At 38.9% G+C, this 26,246-nt stretch overlaps 1 protein-coding gene across 1 annotated transcript in view; it reads left to right on the top strand.

Moving 5' to 3' along the window:
* Window positions 1-26,246, top strand: part of chn2.S (chimerin 2 S homeolog) — a 154,986-nt gene that overhangs the window by 102,949 nt on the left and 25,791 nt on the right. Inside the window, exon 7 of the mRNA XM_018269249.2 lies at window positions 16,259-16,336. Within this exon, the coding sequence (XP_018124738.1) occupies window positions 16,259-16,336 (78 nt within the window). The remainder of the gene's footprint in view (window positions 1-16,258; window positions 16,337-26,246) is intronic.

Consider the following 26,246-nt stretch of genomic DNA (forward strand, 5'->3'; position numbering starts at 1 on the left):
ATATTTATTATGCTGTGTAAAATGGAATTTGCTGAAAAAGCTGTGTAAAATAAATGGTGAAGGTGTGTGCAACGTTATGCTAAGCAAACACCAGATTCAACACTGTTATCTTACATTGCTTTTGGCGGAAGTCACATAAGAAAAAAACACGTAAAAATGTTATGCCGTTTTTTACACAGCTAAGCGTGGCCATGTGTGGTGGATTATCATGTTGTTAAAGTAATAATACATATGCCCCATAAAATCTGAAACACAGTCCATCTATTACAACAGAACAAAGTGATGCGTATGATTTCCTTTGTACAATACAGTTTGAAGAACAGTAAGAACGACAGTACATTCATGATGTGAAGTGAAAAGAAATGGTTAAAAAATATATAGCCATTCCAAACAATGAGATAAATTATATGGCATGACTGGGGCGGTTTAGCAGGTTACTGAACGTTGTCACAGGTTGCAAAATGCCTGTGGCCAATAAGATTTCATATGAGGCCAGTAAGTATCTCTGTCTTGGATAGAGTTGAAAATCCTTTCCTACACTTGCAATATTTTAAATTCCATAATGCTTTTGTACAGCTGCACAGAAATGCTTGATTATTTTTATGGCCAGAGGCAAATTCTCTCTGTTTGCAATGTCTGTCTCATCCCTTCTGCAAACTATTTTTAAACCTGATTTAGCTTTACATGGCAAGAACAAGAAAAATATTGCAAAGGATTACAGCCTATGTAAGGTCTCTTTTTTTTTGCCATGAAAACTGAATAAAGCTTAATCCAGGGCCGGATTTACATAGTGGGCACCCCTAGGCCCACTGCTGTTCGTCGCCCCTGTCCCCTCCCCTTTGTTCGTGCATCTGGACCGGGGCAATGGGGACTGACGCATAGGAAATTTAAAAAATGATTATATCTCCAGTGCATCCCCAGTGTTTTTGAACCAATGTGGGTATGGTTGGGTAGCATGCCGCCCCCTAAAATCTTGCCGCCCTAGGCCTAGGCATCCTTTCCACAAATCCAGGCCTGGCTTAATCACAATAACAACTACAAATAATACAAGGTTTGGGACCTGTTATCCAGAATGCTTGGGACCTGGGGTATTCAGGATAAATCAGTATAAATAAATAATGTAAACATTAAATAAACCCAATAGGCTGGTTCTGCTTTCAATTAGGGATGCACTGAATCCAGGATTCGATTCGGGATTCGGCTAGGATTCTGACTTTTTCAGCAGGATTCGGATTCGGGTTCGGGCGCATCCTTCTGCCCGGCCAAACTGAATCCTAAATTGCATATGCAAATTAGAGGTGGGGAGGGAAATTGCGTGACTTTTCGCCACAAAACAAGGAAGTAAAAAATGTTCTTCCCTTCCCATTCCTAATTTGAAAATGCAAATTAGGATTCAGATTCAGTTCGGTATTCGGCTGAATCTTTTGTGAAGGATTCAGGGGTTTGCCGCATTTAAAATAGTGGATTCGGTGCACCTACTTCCAATAAGGGTTAATTATATCTTAGTTTGGATCAAGTACAAAGTACTGTTTTATTATTACAGAGAAAAAGGTAATCTTTTTTTTAAAAAAAATTTATTTGGATTTTTTGGGTAAAATGGAGTCTACTGTTCCCGGATAATGGGTCCCTTACCTGTATGATTTTACCAGTATGTGCACTTCAGAGGCATTAATGAAGTTATGTTGGCAGCTATAGGTTTATATTATTGTGCAGGTATGGGATCTGTTATCCAGAAGCATGTAATATAGTAAGCTCCAAAATTGGCAGTGTGTTTTCCAACAATGCCCTGATTACAGTTATTGATTAGTGACTGGTTTGCTTACACTTAAAATAAGACATTGTCTGTGTTAACTTAGCTAGTATAAATGCATACTGATGGCAAAACAATACAGTAAACAACAAATACATATAAAATTTAGTAGCACCCCAAGACCGATGAAATGTAAAGAAAGGTTAGATATTAAACAGGCATGTTTTATATACTCCGTACTTGGCTGACTCTTATTTAATTGTAGGACCCTGAGTGGTTATCACCACTGAACTCTGGTGTCTTCAGTCAGAAAGCCAGCACTACTCCTAGGATGCCCCCCCCCCCCGAAAAAAAACACAGACTGTTCATATAATTCTGTCATTTTCTGTCCAAACTGTGCAACAACATACTGTATGTGGGTTCTCCTATAGAGAAGAGGGCTTCATGCATCATATCTCAAATATTTCATGACAACCCAAACTGAAGTTCAGAGTTCATTGTTTTATTAAAACCAAGTAAATTCGATTTCTCAGAATCTAGAAATGACAGCAGGGAGCCACAATTTAGTCAGGATGATAATCTGATCTAATCTGATTTATACCACTGAAGGCTCTGACCAATTTAGACTTTAATGTAATTTACTATATCTCTGCCCTTCTTAAGGGACCTTATTAAATGTGACCATCTACTTTCCTCAGCTGACTAAAAATGAATTAACAGCACACATGCCTCAATAATCAAAAATAGCTCTTGGGCTACTGGTAGACAGAGAGTTCAAATCTCCCCTAAATGCTTTTCCACCAGCATTAAATTAAATCACTGGTGGAAAACATACATTAGTTTTCCAAAGTCACCTGAAGTTTCTTCGTGAGACAGGGTACCGGTATAGCCTCATACAAGTCATGCTACTTTTCTACAGATGCTTTTTCCACACAAATATATTTTTAAAATGGAAGATATAGCTATTATTTAGGATGAACCTTTATAAGGAAATATATTCTTGCATTAAAAAAAATATTGTGTTGTATTTGCAGTTGCGGATCACCTTCTTATGTAAAATATGTATATTATTGGGAAAAATCGAAATACCCATGCCAAATTCTTTTTGGATAATGCATTGGGCCAGATTCACGTTAATAAGAAAAACATACCTAGTGGTTTATCTCATGAAAAGTCACTAGTCTATGGGGAAATTTGGAATTGAATTAGGTGAAGAATTTTTCTACTTGAATGGATTGACAGAAAGGTTGGGTAGACTTACCGGGTGCTGTTTTATTTGAGGCAGATCCAGACTGCCTGAAGAACAGCATGTAATTTAATACTGAAGGATAATGGGCAGGCAAGAAGGCAATGAATAGCATCCTGGGCCAGTGAACGGGCAAGAGAAACCATGGCACATGCAAGTTAATAGGTAGAAGTAGATCAAATGGATATAAACCAGATATGTTCAGCAGGAGATAAGACTTCAAACATGCATCCTGTAAAGCCTAAAAGATGCCTAATGATCAATTATGACCTTAATTTTTAATATAGTCGCTTATGAAACATCGGAGTGTACACAGATGTTTGCCTGTTCAATAGCACAATATAAGTGGCATATTGTATATTTAAAGGCACATTTTCCATAGCAAGAAGGTGATGGATTCACTGGAAGATGTTTCGGGCAACTTCTCCTCTGTTTAAATATGTCCAAAGGCTGTCAGTAGTCTCAAATAATGCAAGGTTTTACCCCACAAAGCTATAACAAATAATGTGATTGTCAGTTTTCAATAGAAATTGTACTTTCTGGTTACAGTTTAGCTTCAATGAGCACCATCTTTCTGCAGTTTCCAGTGCTGTGATCACTCATAAAGTATTTAGAAGTCTTGGTGTTGCAGCTGGAAGGGAGTATTTGTTTACTTGGAAAATATTTAGCACTTACCAGCACCTGTAGTTAAGTCCACAAATTGACATGTCATTGTTAATAATAAGATTTGATGTGACATAAACAATTCCGGGAAGCAGCTCTTGCTATGAGACAGTAGTTGGATTCCTTGAGTGGAATTTGTAATAAAGTGGAGGGCATGTCTGGTGCACTGGGGGAGAGGGAGGAAGGATGTTTTGGTGGGAGTATGGTATTTAGATGGAGTTATCTTTAATAACACTCTCTGAAACTTCTCCTTGATGACACAGCAGCAGACTTCGGAATGAGCTGTGATGTGTATTTTGTGTTGCCTTATCTAAGCAGTGTGTAAAATGTTTCTTTGTCAAGGAAGCTAATTGTAAAGCTAAAGGACCTCCATACTTCTGGGAGAGGGAGACTGTGTGTATTTGAAAATACTTCTGGGAGACATTTGGAGAGTTGTGTGTATTTGAAAAAGATCATAAGGGAAAATTAGTGGTGTTGTCACATATGTCATAGAAGCAAATGGGCCAAAAATAAAGAATTATTCATTACAATAAGACATTGTGGAAAAAGTCATTGCTGAATTTTAGAGCTTTCTGGATGATGGGTTTTCAGATGTATTCCATACCTCTTTAGCCACTGTGGACCTACACTATTACTAGTATCTAGTCTGGTTGGGGAAGAGACAGCTAGCCTCACTAGGTGCCCAAACCTGATCTTGCTACATTTCTAAGGGGCATATTTATTACGCCCCCTTATGTGTAAAAATTGGGACACACATCCCGACGCTTTGCCATGTAAAAAACGAGTTGAAAATGGCATAACATTTCTGCTCATTTTTTCTTTTGTAACTTCCTCCAGAAGCAATGTAAAATAACAGCGTCAAATCTGGCGTTCACATGGTGTAAAATTACACACATCTTCACCATTTATTTTACACAGCTTTTTACACCTTTTTGTTCCAACCAATTTAATTTTACACAGCATAATAAATATGCCCCCAAGGAAAAAACGCAGTTACTTCATTTTTTACACGGCGAATCCTGGCGATGTGTGGTTATTTTCCTGTTGTTTTTTACACCCTAAAGGTGGCCATACACTATTAGATCCATTCATTTGGCGAATCTTAACCCGATATGGCCACTGACTGCAGGGCGATATTGGGTGAATCCAAACGTTCGGCCCTGGGGATCGAATGGGAGCGACGGGTCAGAGGAACGCATCAACTAGACGATGTGGTCCTGGATCGCAGTAAAAACCAAACTTGCCAAATAGATTTTTGGCCTGATATCGATTGGGAGGACCCGTCGGTAGCCCCCACACATGGGAAGGTAAGATGCTGAATCGGTCTAAAGGACTGATATCGGCAGCTTTAATCTGCCCGTGTATGGCCACCTTTAGTCTTCAAGTCACTGACACTGAATTCCTTTTGTGGTGAGAGAGTCACAGAGTTTACGTCAAAGTTCACACCCTGTCTGGGGGGCATTGTTAGGATTTTTAAAGTGCTTAAGAATAAGGCGAGGAGAGATGCTCAAGTCTTAAAGGTACATTTGACAAGACTTTAGAACTTTGCAGATCCTTAGCTACTCGATCAATGATTGTGTATAGCTGAAAAGGGGACCAGCACACCAATATCCTTGAACAACAGTCTTTTATTTCACCATATCACTGTGATTCCACTGTTGGAATCACACTGAGATGGTAAAATAATTGAAATGTATATAAATTGGCAAGCATTTACTTAGGGTGAATAGTTCAAGTTATATTACATATATTAATCCACTGACTTTATATCCTAGAATGGAAAACATGCACTAAATGAGCCGAATTCAATTGTTTTCTTTTTTGTTAACTAAAGAATGAACTTTAAATAAAGTGACTGCTCTTGATGAGGGGTGCAGTGGGAGAAGGCGTAGAGTGTTCCTCATATATTTGTCATATGGGTACATTTTAGGGTTGTGTCATGGATTCATAACTGTTGGGCATATTTCCTAGTAGCAACAACATACCTAAGTATAACTTCTAGATCAACGGCTGCTAAGCTTATGCTAGGACAACACCAAACAATCCTTTTAGCCCAGCCACTATATGCAAGTCTATACAGTATATCATCTGAGCAACAGATTTAGCTGTTTTAAGACATAAATCAAGTGCACTAACCTGGCTTCACTGATGCACCAACATTAGCATTTCTCTTATCTGCATTTTAAGTGTCTTTCCTCCATCTGGGGTTGCTGGATATCATTGAATCATTTAATCAAAATGGAGTCTATGGCAGCCTTCGAGTAATTCTGAGCTTTCGGAATAATGGGATAATGGATCCCATACCTGTACTTTGTGACCCATTGTTCCCATCATTTGAGGATGTTTAGTCCACTGGTGTATAGCGCAATGGGCATTTTAATCTCTTCTATTGTAGCTGTGATTTTTGGCTGAAAATGCCAGGTGATAATTCTGGTTCCAGGGACCAGGGTGTCTTCTTGCACCTCCTATTGAAAGGCTTTGACTGAATGAAGGTAAAGGAAACAACTCAGCAGTAGTATGGGACCTGTTATCCATAATGCTTGGGACCTGGGGTTTTCCGGATAACGGATCTTTCCGTAATTTGGATCTTCATGCCTTAAGTAGAATTAATTTAAACATTAAATAAACCCAATAGGCTGGTTTTGCTTCCAATGAGGATTAATTATATCTTAGTTGGGATCAAGTACAAGCTACTATTTTATTATTACAGAGAAAAAGGATATCATTTTTTAAAAAATGGAGTCTATGGGAGGCAGACATTCGGAGCTTTCTGGATATCGGGTTTCCGGATAAGGGATCCTATATCTGTATATTTAATTTAATGAATACAGGACATCTGGGCAAGAGGAAACTATGCTACACTAATAAAAAGCATGTATAAAATAACAACAGAAACATTTCATAAAGGAAAATATGGGGACCCTTTGACCCAAAACACAGTGCCCCTTTCCCCTCTCTCTTAGATCCAATGGCAGATGTCTCTTTTACAATTGAAAGATATTATGATCTGTGATGGGTTTTGTACGATAATCTGAATAATGTGTGGTTTTCAGACGATAATTTGAAAAATTCTTTCCTTTTTCAGTTGTCCAATACAAAAACTTGTATGAATCAAATTCTTTCACGATTTTAGTCTTTTCCCGCACCTGATTTTATTGAATTTATGGACAAAAACGTGTTAATAAAATAATAAGAACATTTCGAGTTTTATTAAATAACCCCCTTAGTGTGGGGCATTACAGTAGTTACAGCATTACAGCAGTTTTAAGCAGAGATGCCTTTTCAGTAGCTCACAGTAGCAGTTTTGTGCTTGTCAAACCATTGCTCAAGTAACAATTAGTAGGTACAATGCCCTAAATTACAGTGTCAGTGATTTTGTGTTTGCTTGTACAGAGCTGAGTTTGCAATTACAATATAATAATTAAAAAGGGATGTTCCCTTTAGCTCAAGGTGATCTTAGCTGATAAAAAATGAACTAACATGTTGGACTGTTATGACTGCGCTCTACCTTGGAATAGAAGTAATCACATAGAAAAGCATGAGCTGGAGCGAGCTAATCAGCTGGTGCAAGGGATTGCTTGCCTGGAGCAGAATGCCTGACCTAGATTCAGAAAAAGGGATTGGTTAAAGCCATGCATGTAGAGAAATTGTCAGGAAATACCTCATCCAGCACTACACGAAACCAGGCTGGCAATCTGTACATCACAATTTTTTATTTTAATTGAAGGGTTATTTTTATTATAATGCATTGGGTCCTGCTTAACCCCGTCTGTTATATAATGACCGAATTAGGAGAAATCAGCTAAAACAGTAATGGGTGGGTCACTAGCAGCAGGCAAAAACTGGCTAGCCTTATAAAACTGCTTGGCTCATTTTTTCTTCTATGAGGGGTAGCCGTGGTTAAGCTGCAAAACATTTTAGTTTCAGTGGAATTTAAATTCTCCAAAACTCCACGACGGGATTCATTACATTACAAGCAATACCAATTATTGTGTATAACAGGGAGCAATTATGTACAGCAAAAACACATGCATGCTCAGTCACAACCAAGAAAAACAAATTCACTGTTCGGAATGCAAGAATAGAGATAACTGGACCTTGGGCAGCTTATCAGATATATTCATAAAGGCATGGGGTCAGTTATCTGAATGTTCAGGACCTGGGGTATTACCAGTTGAGGGCCTACTGTTACGGGTTGCATAGGGCTACCAAATATTTAAGTATTGAAAAACCCAGCTTGTTTATTTTTCCATCTTAATAGCATCAAACATATCAGTCAGTAATGAAGAATTCTTGGTATAAATGGGACAGTAGAGCGAATGTTATTGCCATGTTTCCTAGCTTTCTGGATAAAACGTTTTTAGAGTAATAGATCCTAAACCTATAAGTTCTGCTCATTCACACAATACAAAAGGAGAGTACACTGCATTTCCATCAGATTTACTGCATACAATTACTGTAGATGCACAAGTGGAGGGATTCCTGTGAAGGGATTTTAGAAATATATGTTCAATGCTGAATTATTAATGCCTGCATGAATGGCATTGTATTTGTGACAGTTTTTAGCCATATTAGCAATTTTCATATAATGACGTGGACTGTGCTTTATTTTAGCTAACTCTTATAATTACATGGGTTGTGACACACATACCCAAATTTAGATAATAAACCTGTTCTTCAGTAATACTAGTGTTGTCTTTTATCTCATAGTTAAACCAGGATAGACTCTTGACCTCTAGCAGTGACATCTGTTATCTAATTCTGATAATGGCTATTCAATAAAGTTTGATAACTGGAATTGAACTTATCAGCAAATTTGATGACATCTAGCACACTAGTAAAGTAATGTAATATAAGGTACAACATTTGTCCCAGGTCTAATAACCCTCGCAATCACTTGTTTGCTTTGCATCAGACCAATAAATGTTCTTTAATTGGTTTCTCGAGCGAGGACAAACTTTGCACCTGTTTATGACATTTTTTTTTTGATTACTCCGTTTGTCAGAATCTTCCCATGCGAAATTGCTGCTGTTTTTAACTTCAGACATTTTTGCATATGTTATAGCAGTAGGCTAGTTCTCCTTATTCTGTTTTAAGTGGATCTGGACCGGATTTGGCTACCCACACACATGGCTAAATGTGGCTTAAGTTGGCATGGGGACCACATGCGCGCCTTGTCCAATGGGATTTTTAAACCTGATTTTAAAAACTTTGGTCAGATATTGTGCAGGCAGGCCTGTCGGTGCCCCATACACTGGCCAATAAGATGCCACCTCCATCTGAAATAACCTAATTGGTAACTTTTACCTGTGTATGGCCAACTTAAAGGGGTGGTTCACCTTTAAGTTAACTATTAGTATGTTACAGAATGTTGTATTTCTAGCAACTTTGCAGTTAGTCTTCATTATTTTTTTGTTATATTTGTTATTTTCCTTCCTCTTCAGCTTTCAAATGGGGGTCTCTTACCCCAGCAGACAAAAAAATGATTGCTCTGTGATACTATAATTTTATTGTAACTTTTTTTTACTTATCTCTCCTATTCATATGCTTTTCTGTCATTCAAAACACTGCTTGGTTACTACGGTAAATAAGATCCTAGCAACCAGATAGCTGCTGAAATACCAAACTAGCGAGCTGCTGAACAGAAAGATAAATAACTGAAAAAAAAAAATATTTAAAAAAGACCAATTAATTGCAATTGTCTCAGAATATTGCATACTAAAAGTTAATTTAAAGGTGAACTACCCCTTAAGTCATCCCCAAAACAAAAAAATCCAGCCACTTATCTTGGCTCTGCTGCTCCATTCTCAACTGTTCCTTATTCTTTACTGCATTACCTATTTAATTTGCTGATGGTGTTATGTAAGAAAGCTAAGTTTGGTCTAGTCACCTATAGCAGCCAATCATCAAGAAGCATGTTCACCTGTTCAAAAGAAAACATCTTATTGGTTGCTCTGGGTTACTGCTCCTATAGTTCTGTGACTCGTGGGGGCCTATTTATCAAAGGTTGGTTTTAGAAGTTTTTGAAACCACGACTAAAAATTATACTGAAGTATGCACTAAAAATTAAATATCTTGAAAACCTCTAAAAATTCAATTCATAGTGGAAAAGCATTTTGAAACCTCTAAAAGTCCGAATTGATTTAAAATAGTCCAATAGGATCAGTGCAGCTCCCATTGACTATAGGACCATGACAACTTTTAATTTAAAAAAAAAACACAAATTTTTAGAGATTCGTAGAAAAATTTGAAACTCGATTGTTAGTAAATGGGCCCCTAAGGTTTGCGCTGGCGTCAAAAAAACGGACACCGGCATCATAAACGGACGCCGTTTCGCTAATTTCGCAAATTTTCTTGGGTCAGAGACCCCACAACTACCAGATATCAGTTTCAGTTACAGATAGAAAGGGGCAGAATTGGATAGTAGAATAGGTCCATAAATAACACTGCACGCTTTTTAAGACCTGCTTAACGCATGCATATCTTTGTTTAGAGGGTACATAACTTTTTCTGTCATATGTTTTAGTGTACATTGTGTGCTGGCTCAGACTATAAATCTAAATTCTTTTTCATGATGGCGGATGCACTGCAGAAAGGAACATATTATATTTAATACATGCAAAAGAACTCATTGCACTTATTAACTACACAGTTTGTAAAATCCTTGCTCCTGTTTAGACACAAAAATGCAAGGCACATTCCTGGTCCCTGTCTCATAAGTAATTCAGTATAGATGCAAGTGCATGTGTTTACAAAAACAGGGGTTTTTAGTTACAAAGTTATGATCATAAAATTGGTAAGCCACCATACCACGTCAAGGTAAACCCCATACAGTGGTCCCTAACTGTTTATAGTATAAAAGTAACACTCCTTGGGTTCAGTGTCTCCTGACCTTGGCATTGGTTTCAATCAGAGGGCTAGATCCTCCCCCGCCACTGGGGCTCATTTATAAACTTCACCCAGGGCAGAATGATTTGCGCAGTGAACATATTTGCCCTGCGCATGGTTATATTTATAAAGCTGGATAAGGGTGGTGTACTTAATGTGCAAACAGAATCGAGAATTTTTTTTCACACTGCGAATTTCCATAAGAGCTTTTTAAATTTGGTGAAAAATGCAAATTGCGAAAACAGTTTTGCAAATTGCGAATTTAAGTTACTGTCAACGATATTTTCGCACACAACAAACTCACACACTGGGTGCACTCACGCAAACACCCATCTCATTTGCGAGCCATTTTTCGAAAATTTGTTCACAATGCAAATTCACAAAAACTGGAAAGACGGGCACAGCAGTGCAATATTTTAGCGTTCAGGAAAAAACATGGGCAATATGACCATTTGCAAATAAATATGCACTGCGCGAACTTTATAAATAACCCCCACTAACTTTTGCGGCTTTTAAGGGCACTTACAGACGATTGTTTTTACCTGCGCTCCCCTGCGCTCCGGTTTCATGCGTTCAGCCGCAGGGGAGCGCAGGAGTAGACGCACTGAATTCTATTCAATGGGGCTGTACTCACACAGAAGCATGTAAGCGCCGAACGCAGGTTGGGACGCGGCATGTTGCATTTTTCCTGCGTTCGGTGCTTACATGCGTCTGTGTGAGTACAGCCACGTTGAAAAGAATTCAGTGCGTCTACTCCTGCGCTCCCCTGTGGCTGAACGCATGAAACCGTAACATAGGGGAGCGCAGGTAAAAACACTCGTCTGTAAGAGCCCTAAGAGAGAGAGATTGCCCAAATCAACGACTATTTTTAAAGGCATGAGACCACCTTTGTTGAAGGGGACGGGTGCTGGGGTGCTACACAGGGGACCAGGGAATGTGCATTAATTTATTGGACAAATTAGTTGCACTTCCATTGTATTTAAACACATTTTTACTTAGCCTTGGAGTGGTCCCACAACTCCCTTTTATTTCCTGTTTAGACACAGACAAGAAGGTGAGGCAACGCAGCTCCTTCTCTATCAATGGGTACAAAATGCCTGAGTCATGTCATTGCACAACTTCTACATCCCGTAGAACCAATTATTTCAGCTGTAAAGCACAAGCTTCATTAACTCTCTGAGACACAGGTGCTGGGTGCTGTCTAATGAATAATCAGTCATCCAAATAAATGGGACTGGCGACAGCAGACGTGGCTGATACATTTTCTAACTTTGCCCCAGACTGATGACCACAGCAACCCTATACAAGCCCTATACAAGCATGGCCGCCGAGTTCAAGTAATGCTGTGTCCTACCCTCTAGGGATTTCCTACTGTTTTGTTTTTCTATCTCATTTAAAATGTACATATTGATGCCTAAGATGATGGCAACAGCTATGGTTACAACTGCAGAAAATTTTGCAGTCTTCCTATATTATATATTATATAATAAGGGCTCCCTGCCTAGGTAGTCGTCCCAAACATATTAGCCTTTGGCCTTTCTATTTTTGTATATAGAAGGGATCAGTTTTGTTTCAATGAACAGCATTATTGCCAAATAATGTATTGTAGAAAAAGAAAGAACTTTGTGTTTTTTCAACTCCACGCAAAATCATAAAACACTTTGTAGGTACAAATCGACTTGCTCATGTCTAATCTCACATGGGAGGGATGAGAGTGGAATATGTGGGGAGATAGTCCAGCAATAGAGATGCTATGTAAGCAAATACCAAACGGGAGTTTGAAGGCTGGAAGAACAAAGAAGTTCATTAACACTAAGTAGTAGGGGTTAAGGCATTTAATTAAAGACTATGGGGGGGTCGAGCACCACAGAGAACCGAAATGCAAGGATGCTCTTTTTAGTTTAAAGTGAATTCATTATCCTACAGAAAGACTTCAAAAGAAAGTAATGACTGTAACTGAGGAGAACATGGATAAATACTTATATTGGGTGCCTGGTGTATTAAACATCCCAACTAGTTACCACAGGACTAGATAAAGTTTGTACTTGCTGATTTGGAACCTACAGAATAATAAAGCTAAATACACACCTGTTACTTAAGGGTTTTATTGATCTTTCATTCCTGCATCATGAGCAGAACGAGAACATTAGATTTAGCCAGTTATTTCAGCAGTGCAGTCTGTCCTCAATCATGTGACCATGACAGTTTACTCAGTATTGTTGACCCAACAATAAACCTTCAAGAGGACACAAGGACATCTCCCATGAGTAAAGAATGAGATGAAAAGAAAGGAGAAAGTTGACGTTAAAGAATTCTCCCCCCTGTAGCAATTTTACTTGCAAATACAATAGATGTCTTTAAAAAAGGTCTGGATGCAGTTTAGCAAGTGAGAAGACACAAGGCCAGTTTTATTATTGTGCTGATTCAGGGATTTGCTTAATTACCTTTTCAGAGTCAGAAAGCAGTTAGAGATAACTCCATAATATGGGGCTTCAGCTACTGTATCACCTTCAAGCTGCAAATAAATGATTTGCGTGAGGGCTTGTATGTTTGTGTGTCTTTTTCAACCTCTTTCTTTACTATGATTTCATAATAAACATGACAAGCTTTATGTTATATGATGAGCTTTTTGGTATCTGAAAATAAACATGTTAACAGCAACAGAAAAAATTTGTATTATAACACTGTTTATAGCCTGAGATCAGGGATATTTAAGCAACACTGTGTTACCAATTTCATAAGCTCTCAACAATATACACAGTATATATAACCATAATAACAATTACAATGATGCTGCTGGTATTACCTGCTATAGGCTAAAAGTTCCCTAATTTTTTACAACTATCAGTAAATATATACTGTTCTTTGGGTTAATTATTGTATTATAGATGGATGGCTGTGATCTCAACCCTCCCCTCAGGCCTTGATATACTGTATATATTTATAACACAGTGAAACACAAACAGCAGTTACAATAAATGTACCTAGCATCAGAGCAGGCCCAGACTGGCAATCTGTGGATTCTGGCAAATGCTAGAGGGGCTGCTATAAGATGCCATAGACACTCACTATTTATTGGGCTGGTGGGGGTCTGTTTGGACCTACCTGAAATGCCAGGGCCTGTTTTGCCTTTCAGTCCAGACCTGCACCAGAGTGATCTCTGAGGTAAAGACACCATTGCTTAGTGATATATATTAACATATGGTGTTAATTAACTTTTGAGTGTAGAACTAGTTATTGCAAAATAAATTCTAAAGGTACATAACAGACTGTATCTTTCATGTCTGGACATGCTGGTTCTATTGTATCTGATCTGCTGGCAGTTCCTCCCACAAACTATTCACTATTTTAGCATAGCATATCATTGTTTCTTTTCAACTGGCCACATTTTCATATAATCATAATTTAATATCCACCACAGGTAGAGGGCAAACTCTAAGCATACTGTCGCTCGGGGGTCCCCAACTATTTTTTACTTGTGAGCCGCATTCAAATGTAAAAAGAGTCAGGGAGCAACACAAGCATGAAAATAGTTCCAGGGTGTGCCAAATAAGTGGTTGGATATTTGGTATCTTCTATGTGGACTGGCAGCCTAGAGGAGGTTCTCTTTGACAGTACAGCTGTTTTTTAAGCAATAAAACTTGCCTCCAAGGCAAGAATTCAAAAATAAGCAAAGGGTTGGTAAGCAACATGTTGGGAACACTGATTTAGCTACTAGCAAAGAGCCCAGGAATCCCTTATCATAAATGCTTGCAGCATTGTATTGTAATGGGTTCAGAGCAGTCAGCTTTTAAAGTGAAGCAGAACCTGGTAGTTTATCAAGAGATGGGGAGCTTTGGTTTCAAACAGAGACTTACTACCTGCTTCGTAGAGGATCTTATAACACTCCAGTGTGAGTAGCATTGCTAACTGAGCCCCCCATATCTTTTTTTTTTACTCTGTGGCTTAAGCTGGCCATAGATGTAAAGATTTTTAAAAGATCCGATTGTCATCGAAACTAAAAAGACCAATTTGCCAGGAAAACAAAGGGTGGCTGCCTGCTTGGCCCTGCAAACATAGATAGATTGCACTGGGGCCGATAAAGATTTTTTTAACCTGGCCGATCAATTTTCTGAAAGATGTCGGACGAAAAATTGTAAGATGTTCGATCGTTCGAATCCCACTAACCCCACGATAATTTCGAAGGATTGGTCGGACTTAGCTAAAAATCAGTTGTTCGGCAAGAGAAATCTTTGCGTCTATGGGGACCTTAACACTACACTACATACAGCAGATAAAAACTACATACAGAGTTAAGGTGGCCCTACACGGAGAGATCCGCTCGTTTGGCGATGTCGCCAAACGAGCAGATCTCTCCCCTATATGCCCACCTTGAGATGGGCAATATCGGGCTGATCTGATTGTGGGCCCTAGGGCCCAACGATCGGATCCTAATGAATAGTAATGGGCGGTCGGATCGCGGGACCGCATCAACGAATAGATGCGGCTGCGATCCGACGGGATTTTTTGTCCCATCCGATCGAGATCTGGCCGACTTTCGGGCAGATCTTTATCGAGGAAGCCCGTCGGGGGGGCCCATACACGGGCCAATAAGCTGCCGACACGGTCTGTCGGCAGCTTTTATCGGCCCGTGTATGGCCACCTTTACGCAGAACAGTATTATATATATATGAGCTCTTTGTACTGCTTAGCTGAATTAAAAAATGTGGGGTGTGAAATGTGTGTGTGTGTCTGTGATGTGGACTCCTTACCTCCTGCTCAGTTGTAGGATAATTTCACCCCACAGTTTAATACAGAATATACACTGCTTTTTACGTCAAGCCTTGGCAGTTTTTTTTACAACTGGACCATAGTAATTAAAATACATTTGCATGATGATGCTTTATATTGTCCCATACTGAATGCATGAATACAATTCATTGAGCTGCATATAAAGCCCAAAACTCCATTTAGATAAATGCGGTAGATTAAAAATGACGTGCAGGAGAGCCCAGGCTAATCCTTCAAGTCCTGCTGGATTTGCACTCTCCCAGGATATGGAAAGAGAGAGATTTTATCATATCATCATCAGGATTTAGCATAGTTTAATCTGCAGAGGCTCAGACCAGAAGGGCTCTTGAGTTGGTTGTTTATGGGCTGCAGCAGCAGGAGCAGGCGTCTGGCATGATTGTGATGTGCTCACAGAGCAGAAGTGATGTCTGAAATGACCAAAAGCCTGTCTTTCTGCCTCCCCCTTGTACATTGTTTACTGGATGCTGTTTCTGAGGAAGGGGGTTTGTCCATTTGAAGTGTGAGGACTGCAGTTGCAGGCACACGCCTGCCTTTAGAAGTGAAACAAAGTAGGGTCGTTAGTAATTGAAATGCAGAAGCTCCATCCAACCCACAAGACAGCCCATTCAAGTCACATGTAGGAGGTCTCTGTAGAATGGGCTGCAGCTGCTTCCAATCTGTTGTCTAGCATCAGAAGCAGCTGGACCAACCTAGTGACTGTAAGCCTTCAAGGCACAGAGGAGGAAAGCGAAAGGATCTGGGACCCAGACACCATGCTGGCCGATGAGCCATGGCTGGAAAGTGACAAAACTTGTAATGCTGTCCACAGGTCTAAGAAGGGCAAGAAGCGACAGGAGCTGCTAGCACTCGCCCTAGGGATGAAGGTTGGGAGTAGGAGCGCAGTCCTGTGGCAACCTCTAAAACTCTTTGCCTATTCACAGATCACTTCCCTGGTCAGAAGAGCAGCAATAGCCAAAAATGACAACCATTGCAACTACGATAAAGCACACAACTTCAAGGTAAGTGACCTGATTGAATATTCTTTTCCTATGTTTATATGTTCATTATTAATCCATTTCTGTGCCACAAGGTTTCTCTGCAAAAGTACAGCAAATAAACGGATCTCAGCAGTATCCCAGAGGATTTGCTGTACCTTTCCTTGTATGCAAGCGTTCTGTAATCCACTTCCGGTATCTAGATTTTAATCTCTTGCAAAGGCATCCATCAGGAGAAAGAAAGATCCTTGAAATGACTGCCGTAGTGTATATCTTTTTCAACCTTTTATGGCAGAGTGATCAGTAATTAATCTAGTACTAATCAGATACAAAGGCAGGGAAGAATGCACAGACCTGTACAGTAAATATGAAGTATATATACTACTATATAAATGCTTGTATGGATAGTCCTCTTGTGGCTTGTACACAGATCTGTAGCTATACATTATATAATGGGAATATATATTTATATATATATATATATATATCTATATATATATATATATATATATATTACTGTATACCCCAAGAGTTATAGATGTAGAGTATATTAGAGTGGCAGTTCCTGACCATATATGCAAATACTATGTCCAGGGTTACAGTGCAGCCAGGGTCTGTTTTCAGCACAGTCATGTGGATCCTCCTTGTTTTTTCAGAGCAGCTCATTTAATCATTAATTTACAGTTTTCTGTTGGCAAGTTTACATAAGGCAAAAAGGTATATTAATTGTCCTGGGTAGCCTATATTAATGTTTGGCTGGCCAAATGATAGGGGGAGGAATGTAGTAAGCCAAAGATGTTTATCCAGCGTGTTGTTGAACTGCATCTTCCATAATCCTGCTGATAGCCAAAGGCTGTGAAGGATGCTGGGAGTTCTACTTTGACAACATCTAGGGGTCTACAGATCAGACATTCCTCTACCAAGCTCTCAGATGTGGAATTATTACTAGAATGTAGAATATATAGATAATAACGCTGCAGCTCTTGCTAATCTACAATTCCTGTTGTCTCCAATAAATAATGTTGACAACATCTGTTGAGAGTTGTACATAGAGGCTTACAGATATTGCGCTACTATTCTCGGCATGTGCCAGGAACCATCTACAAGCCTGTGCCATTATTTCCTCATACACATGCAAACAGACATGCAGTATACTGTACAGTATTTACACTTGCTGTACTCCATACACCAGACAAAGTACAAAAACAAGCAGATTATTTATGCCCAATCAAGAAGGGCTATCCTAACACAAAGGGAAACAAATAGGTTATTTTGTGATTAGGGCTTTGTGTCTGCACTGTGCCTGTCACACTGTTCCTTCCTTTATCATTTCTGCTGGGAAACAGAGGGATGTCTCAGATTGTCTCTGATATAAGAGGCCTGTTGTGAGTGTTATTCAGTTTCTCTTTGCTCATTGGGCCCTTTCAGTAATGTTATGAGAAGCTCATACAACAAGATGCAAAGGACACAGCAGAAGTATGCGTTGCTATAAATATTTTATTTATATATTAATATGGACTAATACTCCAGAGCACCACATCCCTAAAAGAGCTTTTTGCAGTTCTGCAGATGGTTAGGAAGGCCTGATTGACATGGGGCAAATTCTCTAACCTGCAGAAATTCGCCAGGGACAGCTTCGCTCATATCGGCCTAAAATTCGCCAGGACAACGCTAATTCACTAAAATGTGAAAGTGCAGCCAGGGCACCGAATGATAATAATAAAAACGGCGTCATTGTTCGGCGTTCGATTTATCCTCCCTGCCTTCTATAGAAGATAGCCAGGGAGGAGAAATCGAGCACCGCATGATGGATCGTCGCCCTGTCCCCATTTCGGAAGAGGAGCGCAAGTGGAGAATCGCTAAGTCATTTCTTAATAAAGACTTTGCGAATTTAAAGTTAAATATATCTTGGTGGGTTTTTTTTCGTTAAGTAGAAAAAAATATTTTTTTAAATTTTTGTTTATGTTACTGGTCCATTAAGTGAGGAGAGGAGAAATAATAGTTTGGAAAGTGGCCCATGGTCCAATGTTTTCAGGTGGGCCTCTGGCATCCCAGTCCGACACTGGCAATACCTTCTTCTGAGCACAAGTGCTCCATAGATAGACATGTACATTTTTATCATTCAGGTACAGTGGAAGGGCTGGCTAGGGAAATATGTGCCATTAGCAAAACAATATTCAAACCACAGGGTTCAAACCTCTGAAACCCATCATTTATATCAGTGCAGGATGTGCAGCCCTTAGCAAGTGGTTATTTTAGAGCAGAGGTAAGGCACATCGATGGGTAGAGAGTTGCAGGGTGCAGTTGTGCTGCAGCTTAGCTGGTTACCTTTCCCATGGCACATCAGGCACTGGTTTGCCAGATAACCCTGTAATTAACACCTGCTTTAAATAGACATTTAGGGGCCCATTTACTAAGGGTCGAAGTGAATTCAAAGTGAATTTTCGTATTCAAAAACATTGAATTTCAAAGTAATTTTTTGGGTACTTTGACCATCGAATAGGCCAAATTCGACTTTGATTCGAATTGTAAAAACTTCGAATATTCGACCATTTGAAAATCTAAGTACTGTAGCTATAAAAAACTTCGATTTCGACACTTCGCCACCTTAAAGTTTTTAGAAGTCAAAGTTTTTTTTTTGAAAATCATTCAATCGATCGTTTAAATCGAAGAATTTAATCGAACAATCAAACGATTTTAATTCAATCGCAGATGGTCATATTCGATCAAAAAAAATTTCGACTTCGAATATCGTACTACTGCAATTCGATGGTCGAATTTTGAAGTTTCTTTCACTTCGAAATTCGACCATAAGTAAATGTGGCCCTAAGTATATTGTATGTTGCCTGAAAAGAGCCCACCCCATGAAACCTCTAACATGCAGGAGGGCACAAATACATAAACTGGCACAGGTTTGTAGTAGGATCAGTTATACTATTTTAGAAAAGAATGTTACATTGTCAGTAGGAGATCATGGCAATTTCAGCTGAAGTATATTTATGCTACGTGTGTTTTTATGTTTTAAGTACAATTGCTATGTCCAAAATTTAATTCACCAGGTGTATTAAAAATAATAAATTTCCAGGACACTGGCAGTCACCTGTGCAATTGTTATGCAGTGAGCTAAAGAGCCCATTAATACCCAGATACAGAGCCTTTATTGATATGCAACACTAAATCCTAGTGTATTGTAGTAAAACCAGAATCCTCTGCTCCATATTAAAACTACTGTAATCGGTAGATAAGAGATTGTCTGTAGCCTCTGAGGTGTTCCACACGCCAAACACAGGTCATACACCAGAGGAATACATTTTTATATTCAATTTGACTTTAAAAGCACAGGGTGGTACTGCATCCAGTTAGATCATTTTATAACCTGTACGATTGAGTTGCTGATTTATTGGTGTGGGTAGTTACACTGTTGCAGTTTAGCACTTAGGGGAGTTAATTGCTTTGTGTAAAATTCTGAATTCAATGGGAAAAAACTGCCGTCAGAGGTGCAGATATGACCTGCCAGACAGGCCTGAGGAATGACAAGGTTTGTATGCAGGTATATAACCTAAGGCCATAGACAAATTCCAGGTGTGTGCACTATATGGAGGTCAGGCTAGATCATTAGCTTTTGCAGTCTATCCAGTGTCGGACTGGCCCACCGGGATACCAGGAAAACTCCCGGTGGGCCCTCTTGCTTCTAACCATTTGGCCTATTTCATTGTCATTCTCTATTTCTTTATGGGAAAAAAGAGGCTTAATAATGGAAGAATAGAGTATAAAAAAAACTATGAGAATAAAGAGATTGAGTCAGGAGAGGAGGAATAATGGAAAGTGGACCCACGGTCTGAGGTTTTCTGGTGGGCCCCTGGTATCCCAATCCGACACTGAGTCTATCCATTAAGGGATTCTGTTCTGAACAAGCATCACAACCACGCATAATATGAAAATACTCCAAAAATCCAGGGGCCCTGCACAGGTTTTACCACTGTCTACAGAAGTATATGGAGGCAAATGTGTCCCAGTGCAGCAATTATTCAGCAGTTACAGTAAGTTTGGTCAGTCCACTGCAGGCTGAATAATGGACTGGGTAGATATGCACAGCGTTAGCAAACGGGTCCCACAGTTATGGTTTATAAATAAGCAAAGACGTCATTGTTGCTAGCATGCATCACTAGTGTATCTGGGGCATGTGAGCAGCCATACTCAGTCAGGAATTCCATAAACGAGTCCTATTTGAGACATTAGTAGGCTCTTTTTACAGACTCTGTGAGATTGTTTATCTCTCATTTCCTTTGAACTTGTCTGATTCATTATAACTGTACCGCGAAGATGGAAATAATTCAGACAAATTAATCTTTAAGGGGAACATGCTATTTGTGTCCCTGAGCTCTCCAGAGTAGGCAGCCAAAACTTTTATACTGCGTCAATATACACTTATGATCAGCATGATTGCAGCGTGAATGAGCGTTGACAGTTTCTGCTTCATTTATTAAATGTGTATGTATTTTGATTGCAGAACAATTAAGTACTTTAAGGGGCAGATTCATTAAGGGTCGAAGTGTTCAATTTGAATTCAAGGTTTATCCAAACTCGATTTGAGTTATAATTTGAATTCAAATTTCGAGATTCATCTTACTCTGGCCCTTTAAGAACTTAAATTCGACTATTCGCCTCCTTAAACTTGCTGAATTGCTGTATATATCATTGGGAGAGGTCCAGGAATCAAATTTGGTGATGTTTGCAGCCTTCCGAATCAAGTTTTTTAAATTCGAATCAAGTTTCTCATTCGACTTGTATTCGTTTCAGATTAGGTTTAGATTCTGTTAATAAATTTCGATTGGTCGAATTCCTATCTTAAATTATTACAAACGTATCTAAGTTAAGGTGCTGAGTATTCTGGGTTCTCTGCCAAAAAGCCTCTTATTTAATTCAATTTCAGAAACTTTGTATTTTTTTCTGGTGTCAGTGGACTTTTTAATAAAAATCCGGGACTGCGTGCTGAGCTGTCAAAATGGGACAATTGTGAGGTATGCATTCTTTCAAGAAAATATAAGAAGTATAAGGAAGTTAATTATATCACACTTCCCAATTAAACCCTATGACAAATGAACTTTCTTTTATCTGTAAACTTGATATACAGGCAACAACTTGCAGAAGCTACAGGATTACTATAGAGAGAGCCGTTAGAAAGAGAACCTGTTATCCATAAAGCACAACATGTGTCTTACAACTGGTTTCATTTCTCCCACTGGCCTGTATATCACAATGAAGGCAGTTAGGGGTTGGCTGTTCACCTGCTTGTTGGGATATATATTTATATTTTAGGCAGTGAAATAATGCCCTTCCAGGATTATATTTTTTTCCTTTTTTCTGTTTTCTTGACTACAGAGACACATCATGGAGATTATTTACTAAAATAGGTTCTGAATTACACTAAAGCACCTGCCCATAGCTACTAATCCGGCTTTTGCACTCATTTTCTCGTGGTACCACCAACTGACAGTAGACAATATTACAAGACTAGTTTTCAGCTAGTCAATAGAAAAACTGACTGTCATACAGTAAAAAAGGCATTGACTAGTAAAAGATAAGTTAATGTTTTCAACATGCTCCATGTCGATCCCTAGTGCCCACACACTGTTACAGTAAAACATCCCATCTGTCCGAGAGCTGAATAACTGTTATTGTATGAATGTGGTGAATGTGAATGTACACAAACCATTTGACTCATGTGGTTCTTCTGGGAAAAGAGGTCGGAAGTCTGTAGAAGTATGTGCGCTGAGATCCTGGGAAAGTATGCACTTCTTCAACTCTGCCCAATGGAGGCTGCATTTCTCAGACACAATAAAACCAGTTTTATGCTGAAAAGAAGAAGAATGAAAGGAAACTTTCCAGCAGAGGTGGATTTTGGCGTGAATATTTGGCTAGTGCTGATATGAGTTATCTTTGAGAAGGTCTGGTTTTCCATATGAAAACAGGAATCTGACTCCAGAAATTAGCAATATGCTGAATTGTATATGATTTCCCAAAGGGCAAACATTCCCCCAAGCCACTGATATGTGTAACTTTAACTCTCTAGTAGTGGCTAGTGATGGGCGAATTTGTCCCGTTTCGCTTCACCATGAACTTTGCGAATTTCCTGTGAAATTCGTGAAACTGGAGAAAAATTAGCGTAACGATTTGACGCCTGGGACAATTCGCCGGCCGCAAAATTGGCGCCGGCGTCGCAACAGTCGGCGGCATCGGGAAAACTGTAACACCGGCATCGAAACCGTCACCGGCGTCAACATTTTTTCTACGCCAGTGAATGGTCGCCAGCGAATTTTATTCGCCGACACCAAACAGGCAAATTTGCCGAAAATTCGCACCTGGCGAATAAATTCGCCCATTACTAGTAGTGGCATAATAAGGGCAGTCCTCATAAAATCTGAAGGCACCCACAATTAATCCATGAATGTCTGTTATTGCTAAGCTCCCACATCAGAATGGGGGTTCAGCAATAGCTAGAGGGTCATCGGTTGGTCATACGTAAAGCTTTAGTTCACCTTTATGTTAAAGGGGTTGTTCACCTTGAAATTAAATTTTAGTAGGACGCAGAGAGTGATATTCTGACACAATTTTGCAATTCATTTCCGTTTTTTATTAATTGTAGGTTTTGAGTTGTTTAGCTTTCTATTCAGCAACTGTAAAGTTTGCATTTTTTTAGCAATCTGGTTGCTATGGTCGAAATTACCTTAGTAACCATCCGTTGATTCGAAATGGGGCTGGAATATGAATAGGAGAGTGTCGAAATCAATGATGGGGGTCATTTCAAAGCTCTTAAGAGTCAGATGAAGAAGGCATATAGTTCAAAAACTATAAAAAAAGAAAATATGAAGACCAATTGAACGGTTGCTTAGAATGGGTAATTCTTTAACATACTAAAAGTTAACTCAAAGTGAACCACCCCTTTAACTTTTTTAGTAAGTTATAGAACCTTGTATTCTTTGCAACTTTTTAATTGATTTAATTTTTTTTAATTATTTACTTTCCTCTTCTGCCTCTTTATGGCCTTTATACGGGGCACTGACTCTTCCTGCCTAAATCAATTGCTTTTTTAGTGTTCGTGTTATATTACTTGTGTTTCTATCCTGGCCCTCTCCTCTTCATATTTCAAACTCATTCAAAACACTGTCTAGTTGCTAGGGTAAATGTAATCCTAGAAACCGGTTAGCTGCTGACATTTCAATCTGGAGAGCTGCTGCTTAGAAAGCTAAACATCTTGTGATAATAATCTCTCTCAGTTTCAGCCCAGTATGACAGATAATACTGTGTGGTACATTCCATAAAAAGAATATTCCAGACATTACAAAACATGAATGTGCTAAATTGATCAAAAGAGTTATAAAAAAAAAACAAGAAAAGGAGCCAAACTCTCATAACTCTTGGGAACCCTGTCAATTGTCATTTTCAGCTTATATACAAGAGAAGGGGCAGCAACTCATACTATAAACCTAGACAAATATATAAAACAGATCATCTATTATTTGGAAACATTTTAGGCAAAATTATTTTTCTGTTTTTATGGAAACTAAGCTGCATAAATCCATATTGGTGACAAAACAATCAATATTGGGTTTATTTTGTGTTAATTGTGTTTAGCAGACTTAAGGAATGTTAATCAAAATGACAGAAAAAACTTTATCCGGTAATCTGCAGATCCTAAAAATGATGGATAATAGATTCCATATGTGTATTTCTCTTCCGAAAAAATGCAACCATAGTCGAAATAACCAACAGGTCAGTCTAACCTACTAATTAGATATCTTCACAAAGAACACAGTCAGAGCTTAAAGGAGAAGGAAAGGCTTGGTGCACTTGGGGGTTCCAAATGTTAGGCACCCCCAAGTGATTGTATTGACTTACCTGAAACCCCAAGTACACAAAGCCTTTCCTTCTCCTTTAATGACGTTGCTTCTTTGAATACCCTTGTGCTAATCCCATGTATGTTTTAGTTTTGTTCTATACTTTGCTGAAAGTGAGTTACAAGTATCCTACCCTTTCATTAAACTGCGCTCACTGACACTTCCAAGCAGCCCACCAGAGAGCTGCAGGGCAAGGTCTCATGGTTTATCATTCTGCTTTCCCTTAAAGGGGTGGTTCACTTTTTCTAGTATGTTTTAGAATGGCCAATTCTAAGCAACTCTTCAATTGGTCTTCATTATTTATTTTTCTTTCCAGCTTTAAAATGGGGGTCACTGACCCCTATCTAAAACAAATGCTCTGTAAGGCAACAAAATCTATTGGGACTGCTATTATTTTATTACTCAAATTTCTGTTAAGACTCTCTCTCTTACTCGTTTTACAGTTTCTTATTCAAATTAATGCATGATTTCTAGGATAATTTGGCCCCTAGCAACTAGACTGCTGGAACGACAAACTAGAGAGCTGCTGAATCAAAAGCTAAATAACTCACAAATGAAAAAATAATAACCAATTTTAAATTGCCTCAGAATATCACGTTCTACATTAGGGATCCCCAACCATTTTTTTTTTTAGTGAGCCACATTGAAATGTAAAAGATGTTGGAGAGCAACACAATAATGCAAAACGTTCTGGGGGGTTTCAAATATGAGCATTGATTAGCTATTTGGTAGCCTCTATTAGGACTGGCAGCCGACAGGTGGTTCTGTTTGACAGTACAACTGTTTTTTATGCAACTAAAGCTTGCCTTCTAGCTAGGAATTCAAAAATAAGCACCTGCTTTGAAGCAACTGGGAGCAACAACCTGTTTTATGCAACTAAAACTTGCCTCCAAGCCAGGAATTTAGAAATAAGCAGGAATTTAGAAACGGAGCAACATCCAAGGGGTTGGTGACCAATATGTTGCTCACAAGCCACTGGTCGGGGATCACTGCTCTACATAATACTTAAAGTTAACTCAAACGTGAACAACCCCTTTACAATCTACATCTTTTTGGACTTTGTTGAGGCATTTCATGTATTTCAAAGTTTGTCATGTATTTCATTGAAGTTCACCTTCTTTGGGCAGCTTCTAGTGTGTGGATACCCTTTTGAAAATGCAAACTCAAGAGCCAGATTCCAGCCTGTGGCTTTCCACTGCTTGTGTCTATTTGTTATTTTGTTTAATTGCTTTTAATTAATCTAAAAGAAAAAGTAGGCCATTCTCCACTATAACTGTTTTCTTCAAGTTGCATTTTGGTTATTTTGTGTGTCCTATATGCATTGTTTTGCAAAAGTTTTTAGTCCTGATCACTTTAAAGGGATACTGTCATGGGAAAAAAAAATGTTTCAATATGAATCAGTTAATAGTGCTGCTCCAGCAGAATTCTGCACTGAAATCCATTTCTCAAAAGAGCAAACAGATTTTTTTATATTCAATTTTGAAATCTGACATAGGGCTAGACATATTGTTGATTTCCAAGCTGCCCCAAGTCATGTGACTTGTGCTCTGATAAACTTCAATCACTCTTTACTGCTGTACTGCAAGTTGGAGTCATATCACCCCCCTTTTCTCCGCCAGCAGCCAAACAAAAGAACAATGGGAAGGTAACCAGATAGCAGCTCCCTAACACAAGATAACAGCTGCCTGGTAGATCTAAGAACAACACTCAATAGTAAAAACACATGTCTCACTGAGACACATTCAGTTACATAGAGAAGGAAAACAGCAGCCTGCCAGAAAGCATTTCTCTCCTAAAGGCACAAGTGACATGACCAGGGGCAGCTGGGAAATTGACAAAATGTCTAGCCCCATGTCAGATTTCAAAATTGAATATAAAAAAATCTGTTTGCTCTTTTGAGAAACGGATTTCAGTGCAGAATTCTGCTGGAGTAGCACTATTAACTGATGCGTTTTGAAAAAAACATGTTTTCCGATGACAGGATCCCTTTAATTTAGTCAAATTCAACTCAGATACCAACCCAGAACTCAGCTGTG

The sequence above is a fragment of the Xenopus laevis genome, chromosome 6S, assembly GCF_017654675.1.
Source record: "Xenopus laevis strain J_2021 chromosome 6S, Xenopus_laevis_v10.1, whole genome shotgun sequence".
Taxonomy (NCBI): domain Eukaryota; kingdom Metazoa; phylum Chordata; class Amphibia; order Anura; family Pipidae; genus Xenopus; species Xenopus laevis.